General features: G+C 35.3%; 1 protein-coding gene across 1 annotated transcript; it reads left to right on the top strand.

Annotated features, from left to right (window-relative positions):
• Positions 1-9,458: 9,458 nt before the first annotated feature.
• LOC103416146 (uncharacterized) lies at positions 9,459-10,517 on the top strand. Its single transcript, XM_070811727.1, has one exon. It carries the CDS (start codon positions 9,459-9,461, stop codon positions 10,515-10,517), a length of 1,059 nt encoding a protein of 352 aa, XP_070667828.1.
• The last annotated feature ends 1,438 nt before the right edge of the window (positions 10,518-11,955 follow it).

The following is an 11,955-nucleotide window of genomic DNA, read 5'->3' as shown; positions in this document are numbered from 1 at the left end:
TAGATTAGCATGATATTGACTTGAGTTGTTAAACAATTTTAGATTTTAGTGAGTTACTTTAAGGAAAATCTTTAAGAAAAGTCCTAAAAGTAGATAGTGTTGGGCTATGATTTTCTAGTGCCGGAGTTAGACAGATCCGAATACATATAACTCAGAAGTCTGGAAAGATTCATGTTTGGCTTGGGAAGGGATCGTGGAAGTGGCCAACCTGACAAATAGACATCCACATGAATTAGCTTATCAACTCCTGAGATATTGAAGGTGGCCATAGGAATGGGCTCATCATGATGAAAGGGCAAATTTGCTATTTTTTTCTTTAATCTCAGGCGAAATACGATCGGAGTTTTCGAATCATTGACTCAAACTCTTTGTCGAACCCCACTCAATAAATTTAATTAAACTTTGATTTTTTTTATTTTTTATTAATTCTTTCTTGATTTGTTTCAAGATGGATCTAAAGTTTTGAAGATGAAGATGGGGTGGGTGCAAAATGATTGAAGTTTTTCTATTTGGAGGACACACATTTTGACACAATTTTGTATGGCTCACTTCGTAGTGAATTTCAACGATCCAAACGTCTATCTTTTAGGTCTTTCTTCAAAGATCATATCTACCAAAAGTCACCAAAATCCGAAAACCATATGACCGTTGGATTAAATTATAACCATTTTAGTGTTTGTTTGCAAAATCGTATTTGTTCATTTTCTTCATTATAAATGAATGTCATTTGTCTAATTTTTTTTTGCAAGAATGATCTATGAAAGATGAATTAAAATATGGATGGTTCAGATCGTTGAAATACAAATTATACGGTTAGGATCCAAGGACACACATTTTGACATGTTTTTTGGGCTCCAATTCCATTACTATTTTCAAGGATCCGAACTATCTATATTTCAACTCATTATTCATAAATCAACATTGCAAAAAATTAGACAAATTCAAAATCATTAAGACATTCGTTTGTAGTGAAGAAAATGAACGAATACAGTTTTACAAAGAAACATTGACATTTAATCCAACAGCTATATGCTTTTAGACTATTGGATATTTTTGGTAGACATAAATGATTATTTTGTTAAAATACATTAAAAAGTTAGCACTACAAAAATATGTGGGAAAATGTCTGTTCCGGATCCTATCATATATACATATACTATAATAATATACACCACATACAAGTATTGGGGTGAATCATTAACAGATGAATCCAAAGTACACAAGCACTTTAGTATTAAACCGTGGAAAATAGAATAAAACGTCGAAAGGGGGGAATTGTGATCCTAAGTGTCACACGTGCTGCACATTCTTTGGAAAGATGATTAAAAATAGGGTACAAAGCAAAGGTGGCTGATGGGTTTCATCATCATATTCTGTACAATCATCGCACTCATTGCTCTCTAAATTGTAATGCTCCTACTCATACAGACCTTTTCCTACTTCAATTAGGTTGCCATGAAAAGGAAGAGAAAAAGGTGGAAGCACTAGCGGCTTAATAAACATAAGATATTATGCAAACAACGCAGAGTCCCTTCGTTGAGATTGGTGTCTCTTACAAATAAAAGAATATATATGAGAACAACATTTGATATGAGAATAACTTCCAAGATCCAAATTTACCGTCATTCAAATTTAGCAAACGGATAGAATTTGGAAGGGCAGTGGGTTAGGGTGGGACCTTGTTGACTGGGCTTGAAGGTTGCATCGATAACTTGGACAATAAAAAATCTCGTCTTCCAGAATTAGCTTGTACATGGGTCCGTGTGGCTGCCAATAAAATACAGCATATGAACAAAATTTATATATGTTTTTATTTTATTAGCACAAAACGTTATTATAGCAGTATATTTATGTAAATCCTTCTCATTTGGTAGATCACATATGAACCACCATATGAACCACATCTCTAATAGATGTAAGATGAACCACCATATGAACCACATTTCTAAAGATTATCTTTGCAAAAATCAATAAAATGTGATATCATTTAGTCGCCGAACTATATAAAAACAAATAGTTAAGATTGATAAAAGCATTATGAACTGTATATTAATCTACTATAGTTAATTGATTAAAAGACTGTAGTTTCAATTGATTTTTAATTTGCATACAAATGATTCTTTCACAATAATTTATAAAATGAACGGTTCTAATCATAAAGATGATTTTTTTTTTGAATTAGTCATGAATTACTAAGACTATCTCCAACCCATGGGTTAAAACATAAAATTTTTAGTCCAAAAAATTTAGGTACCCAGAAACAGTTTTTCTGCTCCAACCCTTTTATGTTAAATTTTTAGCCCCAGATTATTAAAGAATGAATTTAGGCTATTTTTTTAAATAACTTTGAAAAAAAAAATTATGTAGACTATCCTAAATTAATTTTACAAACATTTTAACCTAAAAATATTTAAATTCTGATAAATATTAAAAAAATACTAAATCGACACATGAAACTCATGAAACACTATGGAAGAATATGAAATATATGAGTTAAATTGGAAGAAATGATTTTTGAAGATGGTAAATTGGAAGAATTGTAGCAGAAATGTGAATTTTGTGTGGATGTTTGAACAAATACATAAGTATTTATAGAGTTTTTTTGGTGAATTTGAAGTTAAATAATTTTTTAATTATTTTAGCTGTTAGACTTAAACTTGGACCGTGTGATCTTTTTCTTTTACTATTAGATTTGATCATATTCGATATCAGCCGTTTGATTTAATAAATTTATAAATATAAAACAAATGCATTAACTAAATCAAATACGGATTATTGGATAACCAACATCCCATTTAAATGTGAGCCGTTGATGACAAAAAGAGCGGTTGGGCTGAACTTTATTGCCAAACAAGTGGCTGGCACAACCCATGTGGGTGGGGTCGCCAGCCACAACCTTGCACGTATTGATGGGTGTGGCGTGCATCCTTTGCACGATTGTTGTTCAATTGCTAGTCTTCCACTCGCACAAGTGGGCTAGCCACTAATCCAAACCTAAACTTTGGCCGGAATTTGCTCCATTTTTGAGTTTTAACCCATAACCCTATTTTAAGCAAAAAATTAGAGTGTTTTTAGGGGAAGGAAATAAAAGCTAAATTTTGAAACTTACTCCAAAATTTGGAGTTGGTCTAAAAGTGGAGTCCCCTCAAATACTTGAGGGCCCAAGCTTTATCCATAAATTCAGCTTTTGCTTGAACTGAAAATATGGCTATTGATGAACTGAAATGATGGAACATGATTATGATGGTTGCAGTGACAATGTGACATTTTGTTTGACAACTAGTCTACATCTTCAAGATTCTCTCTCTCTCTCTCTCTCTCTCTCGGAAATTGGAATGGAGAAGGAAATATTTCTCGAAGTAGAATTCTCTCCCCTCTTTTTTTCCCTTCCCTTCCTTCCCCTTCTATTTGAACAGTCACGGTTAAGTCATGTTAACGTCTTATATTAATTTTTTTTATTGAGAGAGAAAGACAAAATAAAGAATGTGAGAGGAGGAAATGGAAGGAAATGAAAAAAGAAGGCGAGAGAATCCTAGTCCATATTTCTCTTATGTTTCAAACCAGATTGAAAAGTGAAACCACAACATCAACATTAGATGGTTAAGTGTTGTCCCAAGATTTTAAAAATTTATTTTCGAAAAACTATGTTGGTAAATATGTTAGGTCGGACGTGGCCCACCGTCAAGATTATTGATATTAACATTGTTTATAATTTTTTTAGGGGTGTGCTATCCACACACCCCATTTTACTTCTCATACACCTTTGATAATTTCTATCCGTTGATCTTCTTCAATTCATTTGATCCGACGGCCGAAAATTAAAGAGGTGTGTGAGAAGTAAAATGTGATGTGTGGATATCACACCCCTTTTTTTAAGAGAGACCATAGCGGTATATTGTTTGTAATTTTTTTTTTTTAACAAACGGTATTATCCTTAGTAAGGAGAAGGAAGCAGCTTTAGCTTCATGATGGATTAACAATAATGTGATTCATGATGGATTAACAATAATGTATATTGGTTGTACTATTAAATATATTAATACACATTCTATAACAGTAACACTAAAAAAAATTCCAGGAAAATGAACTAATAATAATTTGTTGTCGCTTAATTAGCAAGGAAGTAATTTTCCCACACTTATATTTATTTTAACTTTCCAATTAAATAAATTTAAAAAAAAAAAAGAAAAAGAAAACCAAAAATGTGCATAAGAAAAAGAGGTATTATTTATGATTAGTATACACTCGTGTTGTTGACGTTGTCACTCTATTAGAGGATCTTTAAAGAGTTAGCAAAAATTTTCTTTAAAAGTGTCATTTGCTAACAGTGGCAGAGCCACATGGAGGCCAGTGTGACAACCCGTCCCTACTTTTATGATTTTATTAATTTTTAAAAGCATGAATTCACGAAAATGTCCTAGAAGCAAGATCGTTGACTTTTGTTGACCGTCATTTTATGACGTGTATGAAGTCCTATTTTACCATATTCTCAAAGTACTTAACTATACAAACGCGTAGTCTCAGAAAAAATCAAAATCGGAATCACAATGAAGATTTTACGAAACTACGAATCTGAAATATACTTTTGTAAATTTTTTTATTTTATATATTTATTCAAAATTTTATATTATTATATCTTTATTTTAATATTTTATAAAGGATATTTTATTGTTTTATTAATTTATTTTGGCCATGGGACCACACATCTCAAACCCTCCACTTTCTTCCTGCCGCGTCTGTCTCCCTCACTCTCCCGGATCTCTCTCCTTTCCCTCTCTTTCTTGCTTGTTTTACCACATAAAAACTGATTCTTTTTTTGTTCAGTTTATATAAACCTTATAATTAGCCTTCTATTTTATCATATAAAAATTAATTCTTTTTTTGTTCAGTTCATATAAAACAAGATTTAGAAGAAAGATTCAATTATGTTGAAGGGAAAATTTCATGATAATAGTTTTGAATTATGAACTTTATTTTTTTTCGAATTTTTTCTTTTTATTAAAGCTTGTAAACAAATTATGTTCTTATGATATAATCATCTCAATAGTAATTTTTTCATACAAAGTTTAACATTTCATCACTCTTTTTTTTTGTCAAATAATCACTCTTGTTTGATAAATATTTCATGCCAATAAAAAAAGAAACCTTAAATCTTTCTCCGATTAATTATATTGCTATAATTAGTTTAATTTCTTTTATATGTCTTAAAAGGTCCATCTTAAGAGCGATTTCTGACTCCACCACTGTTTGCTAACGCATTTTACACTTTTATGCTATTTTAAATTTTTTTCACTCTAACCACCTGTTCAACCATCTCTTATCATTTGGGGCATAAATTTTATTTTCAAACTCTTTACTCAACAACACTTTTAAATAAATGGTAATGTTAGGGAGACTAAATGTATAGACTAAATTTTGTAAACTAAATGACATGGAAGTTAATGATTAAATTATTACTTAAGCGTTGATTAACATGTTTATTTTTTATTGGTGACACCATTGGCAGAGCAACACCAAAGGCTATGATGGGCTGCAACCCAGGGAGAGTTTGTGGTAATATGTATGCTTTAGTGTATGGCCTAAATATAATACACAAAAAAAAATTGCAATAAGAATGATTTTTTTAATGAAACTAGCTTATTGAGTATTTAGCACAACTAAAAATATAAATATTATCATGGAAATTGTGATGTCATTTTCTTCAAGATTATCTTGCTTTGATTCAGTGGACTTTATATTATTTTCAAACAATTTTTTTTTAAAGATTACCTTTACTTCTACTTTCATTGGTTTGTTGTGTGCTAGTTGTCTAGTTGTACTAGTCTATGTATTAAGTCTACTATCTTCTTCTTGTGTTTGCATCTAGAATATGTGAAACTAGATGATTTATTGAAATTTTGGAATTTGTAATTGCGAAGCTGATTGAGTTCATGCCAAACAAAATTTATAGTATAGAAAATTTAACTTTACTACCTTCCTTGAAGATGCTCTTATACATGTTGTGTCACAGCCCGTCCCTGATTTTAAGAGTTTTTAAAGTGTTAATAAAGGATTTTACAAAAATGCCCTTTGAGGCACGCACATTATTCGAGGTTAATTGTTGTGTTGTGCCATCTAAGATTTGTTTTCTTGTCATATCCTCATAGTACTCGTCGCTACGGAAGCGTGGGTGCTGACGGTTCGTGATTTGGAGTTTCAGTTAAAGTTTTACGGAACTCTAACCTGAGAAGTACTTTTACTTTGGTTAATATATACATATATAAATTTATATGTTATTATTTTTATTAGTTGTTATTAGAAATGGGAAAAGAAAGAGGAAGGCATCGGGAGGAAAGGAAAACAGAGGAAATAGAGAAAAAAGAGAGATTGGGCAAAGTTGCCCGATCGGAGAAGAAGAAGAAGAGGCCGAATGGGGAGAGGAGAGAGAGGGGCTAGACCAATCAGAAAGGAGGGAAAGGAGGGAAAGGAGAAGGGAGAGAAACGGGGGAAAAAAAGGAAGAAACGGGTTTTCCCCAACCCGTGTACCCGCGCACCCATATCTATTTTTCCGACGATTTTCACCGGATTTCTCACAAATTGGATCAAGGTACCACTCCCAATCAACACCTAGACCTTCCCTCTTCATGTTTCACCCAAAAAAATCATGAAATTTGATGGTGGTTTGGTGAAGAACGCACTTGTGGGTGCTGGGATTCTTGTTCAAATTCCACCAAAACCCGAAACAATTTCTTCCAATAACCACCACCCATAGCATCCCCTTGAGGCCTAGAACAAAGCCCAAGCATTGATTGGGATGGCGGAGTTGATTTGAGGACGAATTGGAACTCACCCATTTCTTGGGTTCTTCACGGTTTTGGAAACATTGGAGCTTTTACAGGCCAAATTGGTCTTGGCCACAGGTATAAAGTTTACTCTACTCATTGAGATCTTTATTTCTGTAAATTTTGGTAATTTTTGGAAATAGTTGGATTTTCCTGCGAGCCGAGGCGGCCGACAGCCACCCGCGGTGGCCCGTGCGGTGGTGCGTGGCTAGTGGCCCGCCACTATCATTCTTAGCATGTGTTTAATGTTCTAGGTTTCAGTTTTGATAATTGATTGATGTAAATTGAGTAATTGAACCTAAGTTCTTTACGATTCGTGGTTAGGTGAAAATGTGAATTGACGATCCGACCGTTGGATCGTCACCAAACTTTGATACATTGTAATACGTAATATTTAAGGATTATACGAACTTACGTATTGAGAATCTGATTTACGGATCTTCCGGAATTGGAGTTGTAAGTTCATAAAATAGAATGTTAACTGTCACTTGGTGTTGACAATTGACGGAGATCCGATTGTTGGATGGTAAGGAAATTTTAGGGTGTTGTTCTAGAGATATATTGTGGACCTCTGGAAGTTATGGATTGGAAATCTGAGTTGCAGATCTTCCGGATCGAACTACTTAGTGACGTGTTTTATATAAGTTATATATTATATCGATATGATTTCTGAGGTTTGATTTGATGATTGTTCTAGGCGCCGATGGTCATGGTGCCTTGATGTGTTGTTCTAGGGAGTTGTAGGGCGAACTCCAGGTGAGTGGGCAGTTTTGTTTTCCGTATATACCTATATAAATGGGATTTTTCCCAGGAAATCAATTTAAGTGAAATGTGATATGAAATGCCATGCAAAATATATGCCTAATTAATTATGCATTAGTAATTGCATACATGCATAATTGGTGTTACGGACGCACAGGTAAGTGCCAAGTAAGTTCATAAATTAAATTATGTAATTGTTGAGTTGATATGATTGAAAGCTCATAAACCTGCACTAGGGTGATTGTGATTTAGTAGAGATGATTCAGGCCTGTATATATATAGTCGCCCCCGCACCATATACTCACAATTGGATCCAATTTAGGTGCATGTCGTACAGATCATTAGAGGTGGTTCCGACTCGTAGGTGACTAGCGATTTATCGCATAGCTATTAGGAGAGGATAGTGTGAGCATAACTATATTTCACCCAATTTAGTCGCACAGACCTTTTCAGGGGTTTCGACTCGTGTGCAGTGTAGTACCGTACAGGTCACTTGCGATGACTCCGGCTAGATAAGATTGATGAGATTGATTATGAGTTATAGATTCAGCCGTACAGGCCACTGTAGGTGGATCCGGTTGACATATTGTTTGGCATGAGTTACTTATATGATTTGATGAGATATATATATATATATATATATATATATATATATATATATATATATATATATATATGTTGTAAATAGTATAATATGTATGCCCACATGCATACAGTGAACATGTCATATGTTTAACAGTGTTTTTGTTTGTTTCCATGGTGATGCTCTATAAATAGAGCTTTACGAATGTTCAACAAAGCAGAGAGAAAAGGAAGAGAAAAATATCTAATAGTAATAATATACATTACTTCCTCTGCAACAGCTTGTGTTGGTATAATACTTTGCAACTGCTTCGTTCCTGTCCCGAATAAAGGTTATCTCTCTATAACTTTTACATTTTTATAACACGTTATCAGCACGAGTCTCTAAGTATAACCATGTCTCATTTACATTCACTAAACAATAAAGGAAATTATTATCTCATTTCTCTCCGCCGAACGAAAAAAAAAAAAATGTTTCCTCTAAGGTTTTTCCTGTTCATCTTCTTCATCTGCCTCAACTGCGCGGTATATCCTCGCGACGAACTATTTGCTCCATGCCTGCTCGTAGTTCTCCAACTAGCGGTTACATACATCTTTGATTACTTGTTTGGTTTGGATATTGATTACTAACATAGTATTTATATTGATTTTACTGCAATCCAAGATGGTGCGGTACAATCGCCCATCTTGAACTGCAAATTTCATCTCACTGCGATCCAAGATGGTGCGGTATCATCGCCTATCTTGGACTGCAGATTTAATTTTACTGCAAATTTCAGGTGGAGCGGTATAATCGCCCTCCTTGCTCTTCAAATTTAAATTTACCTGTTATTTAATTTCATTGCAATTTTAGGTGGTGCGGTATAATCGCCCTCCTTGTTCTCCAAATTTAAATTTACCTGTTATTTAATTTCATTGCAATTTTAGGTGGTGCGGTATAATCGCCCTCCTTGTTCTCCAAATTTAAATTTACCTGTTGTTTAATTTCATTGCAATTTTAGGTGGTGCAGTATAATCGCCCACCCTGCTCTGCGTATTTCAATTTTCTTGCTACTTGAGTGGTGCGGACTAATCGCCCATTCCATGTTACATTCTTTCAATGAGAATGGTGCGGTACAATCGCCCTTCTCATTCACCCTGAAAATCTCGAGCCAGAAGTTTCGAGTGCTTATCATTTTAGCCTGAAGATCAAAATGAAAAATTTGTAAGAACCAGAAGTTCTAACATCACATTCCTCTAGGAATACATATTACTGCAAGTTCTTACACATCTCATTTTCTTTCAGAAAAGAAAATGACGAACTTGGCTAAGCTTGAATATGCTGCCCTGGACATTACTGGGAAGAATTACCTTACTTGGGTACTTGATACCAAGATCCATCTGGAAGCAGGGAATCTTGGAGATACCATCAGGGAAGAAAGCAGCTCATCTTCTCAAAATCGGGCGAAGGCTATGATCTTTATTCGCCGCCATCTTGATAAGGCACTAAAGAGTAAGTACTTAACGGTTGAAGATCCGTTAGCTCTCTGGGAGGCCTTGCGAAGCAGATATAATCACCAGACAACGGTGATTCTTCCAAAAGCTCGCTATGAGTGGTCTCACCTGAGAATTCAGGATTTCAAATCAGTGGCGGAGTACAATTCTGCGTTGTTCAGGATTACCTCTCAGATGAAGCTCTGTGGGGATACCATTACTGATGAAATATTGCTGGAAAAGACTTACAGCACATTTCATGCCAATAACGTGCTCCTGCAGCAGCAGTATAGAGTGCGAGGCTACACTGAATACAACCAGCTGATATCTGTGCTCCTGGTAGCTGAACAGAACAATGAGCTCCTGATGAAAAACCATAATTCCCGACCTACTGGATCTGCACCATTCCTAGAAGTAAATGCTACTTCCCTCGAAGTGAACGCCACATCCTCTGGTGGTAATTATCATAAACAAGGACGTGGCCACAAACGAGGTCGATGGAATAGGAAAAGCAAGAACCATGGTGGTCAGTTTCACAACCAGGTTCAGAGGCATAATTCTGGCCCGAGCTTTAAGAATGTGAATCGTCACAAAGGCAAAGCTAACATGACCAATGCTCCCAGGAACTCTGAAGGAGCCTGCCATAGGTGTGGTGGCAATGGGCATTGGGTGCGAACTTGTCGTACCCCAAAACATCTGGTGGAGTTGTATAAAGCCTCCCTCAAGAAGAAGGGTGTCGAGACCAATTTTCTCGACCAGGCTAAACCAATGGATATACCTGATCCAGTGTTTGATTTATCAAGGCAATTTGACGCAACTCACCTAGATGTTTCAGACTTCATTATGGAAAGGGGGAATGAAGTATATCGGTCCGACTAAATCGTTTATGTTTGATGTACTTTTATTATGCTGAACTTGTTGTCTAAAACTAGTTTTTCAAATTCAATAAAAATGGCATGTAAATTTCCTGTTATAAATTGTTTGTTAACTGTGATTCCATTTACTCAGAAAGCATGGATAAAAACTGTGGTTATTCTCAGAACATGAGAAATGGCGGAGATATTTGTCTTGCAGACAGTGCAACCACACATACAATACTTCGTGATCGAAAGTATTTCTCAAGCTTAATGCTTACAAAAATAGAGGTAACAACAATATCAGGACCTTCAGATGTGATTGAAGGCTCAGGGAAAGCCCAGATTATGTTACCAAATGGAACAATATTGTCCATACAAAATGCATTGTATGCTACTCGATCTACTCGAAATTTGTTGAGTTTCAAAGACATACGTCTAAATGGATACCACATTGAAACAAAAAGTGCAAAAAATGTGGAGTATCTATGCATTACCTCCAATGATACCCAGAAGCGTATATTGGTGAAGTTGCGTGGTTTTTCGAGTGGATTATATTATACATACATAAGGACAATTGAATCATATACTATCATGAACCAGAAGTTCATTGATTTAAAGGTTTACATGCTTTGGCATGACCGTCTGGGTCATCCAGGATCCACCATGATGCGTAGGATCATTACCAACTCTAATGGACATCCATTATTAAGCAGAGACATTGCTATCTCAAATGATAACCCTTGCAAGGCTTGTTCTCAAGGGAAGTTGGTAATTAAACCATCACAACTAAAGGTTGATGTTGAATCCCCATCATTTCTACAAAGAATTCAAGGGGATATCTGTGGACTTATTCAACCATCTTGTGGACCATTTCGATATTTTATGGTTTTGGTTTATGCATCCACCAGATGGTCACATGTTTGTCTCTTGTCTACTCGGAATGTAGCTTTTGCGAGACTTCTTGCTCAGATAACTAAGTTACGAGCACAATTCCCAGATTATCCCATTAAATCAATCCGACTTGATAACGCTGGTGAATTTACGTCTCAAACCTTTGATGATTACTGCATGACATTGGGCATTGATGTTGAACACCCTGTTCCTCATGTCCATACTCAAAATGGTTTAGCAGAAGCATTGATCAAGCGGCTTCAGTTAATAGCCCGCACTCTGCTTATGAAAACCAAATTGCCAGTTTCTGCATGGGGACATGCCATTCTACATGCTGCATCATTGGTTCGATTGAGACCTATAGCCAACCACCAATACTCCTCAATACAACTCGTGTTTGGACATCAGCCAAACATTTCACATTTACGAGTTTTTGGTTGTGCTGTTTATGTGCCTATTGCACCCCCGCAACGCACTAAAATGGGACCTCAGCGTAAACTGGGAATTTATGTGGGTTTTGATTCACCATCTATTATTAGATATTTGGAACCCTTGACAGGTGATATGTT

This window comes from Malus domestica, chromosome 14, assembly GCF_042453785.1.
Source record: "Malus domestica chromosome 14, GDT2T_hap1".
Classification (NCBI taxonomy): Eukaryota; Viridiplantae; Streptophyta; class Magnoliopsida; order Rosales; family Rosaceae; genus Malus; species Malus domestica.
Note: the sequence above shows the minus strand (reverse complement) of the source record. Positions and strands in the feature narration are given on the sequence as shown.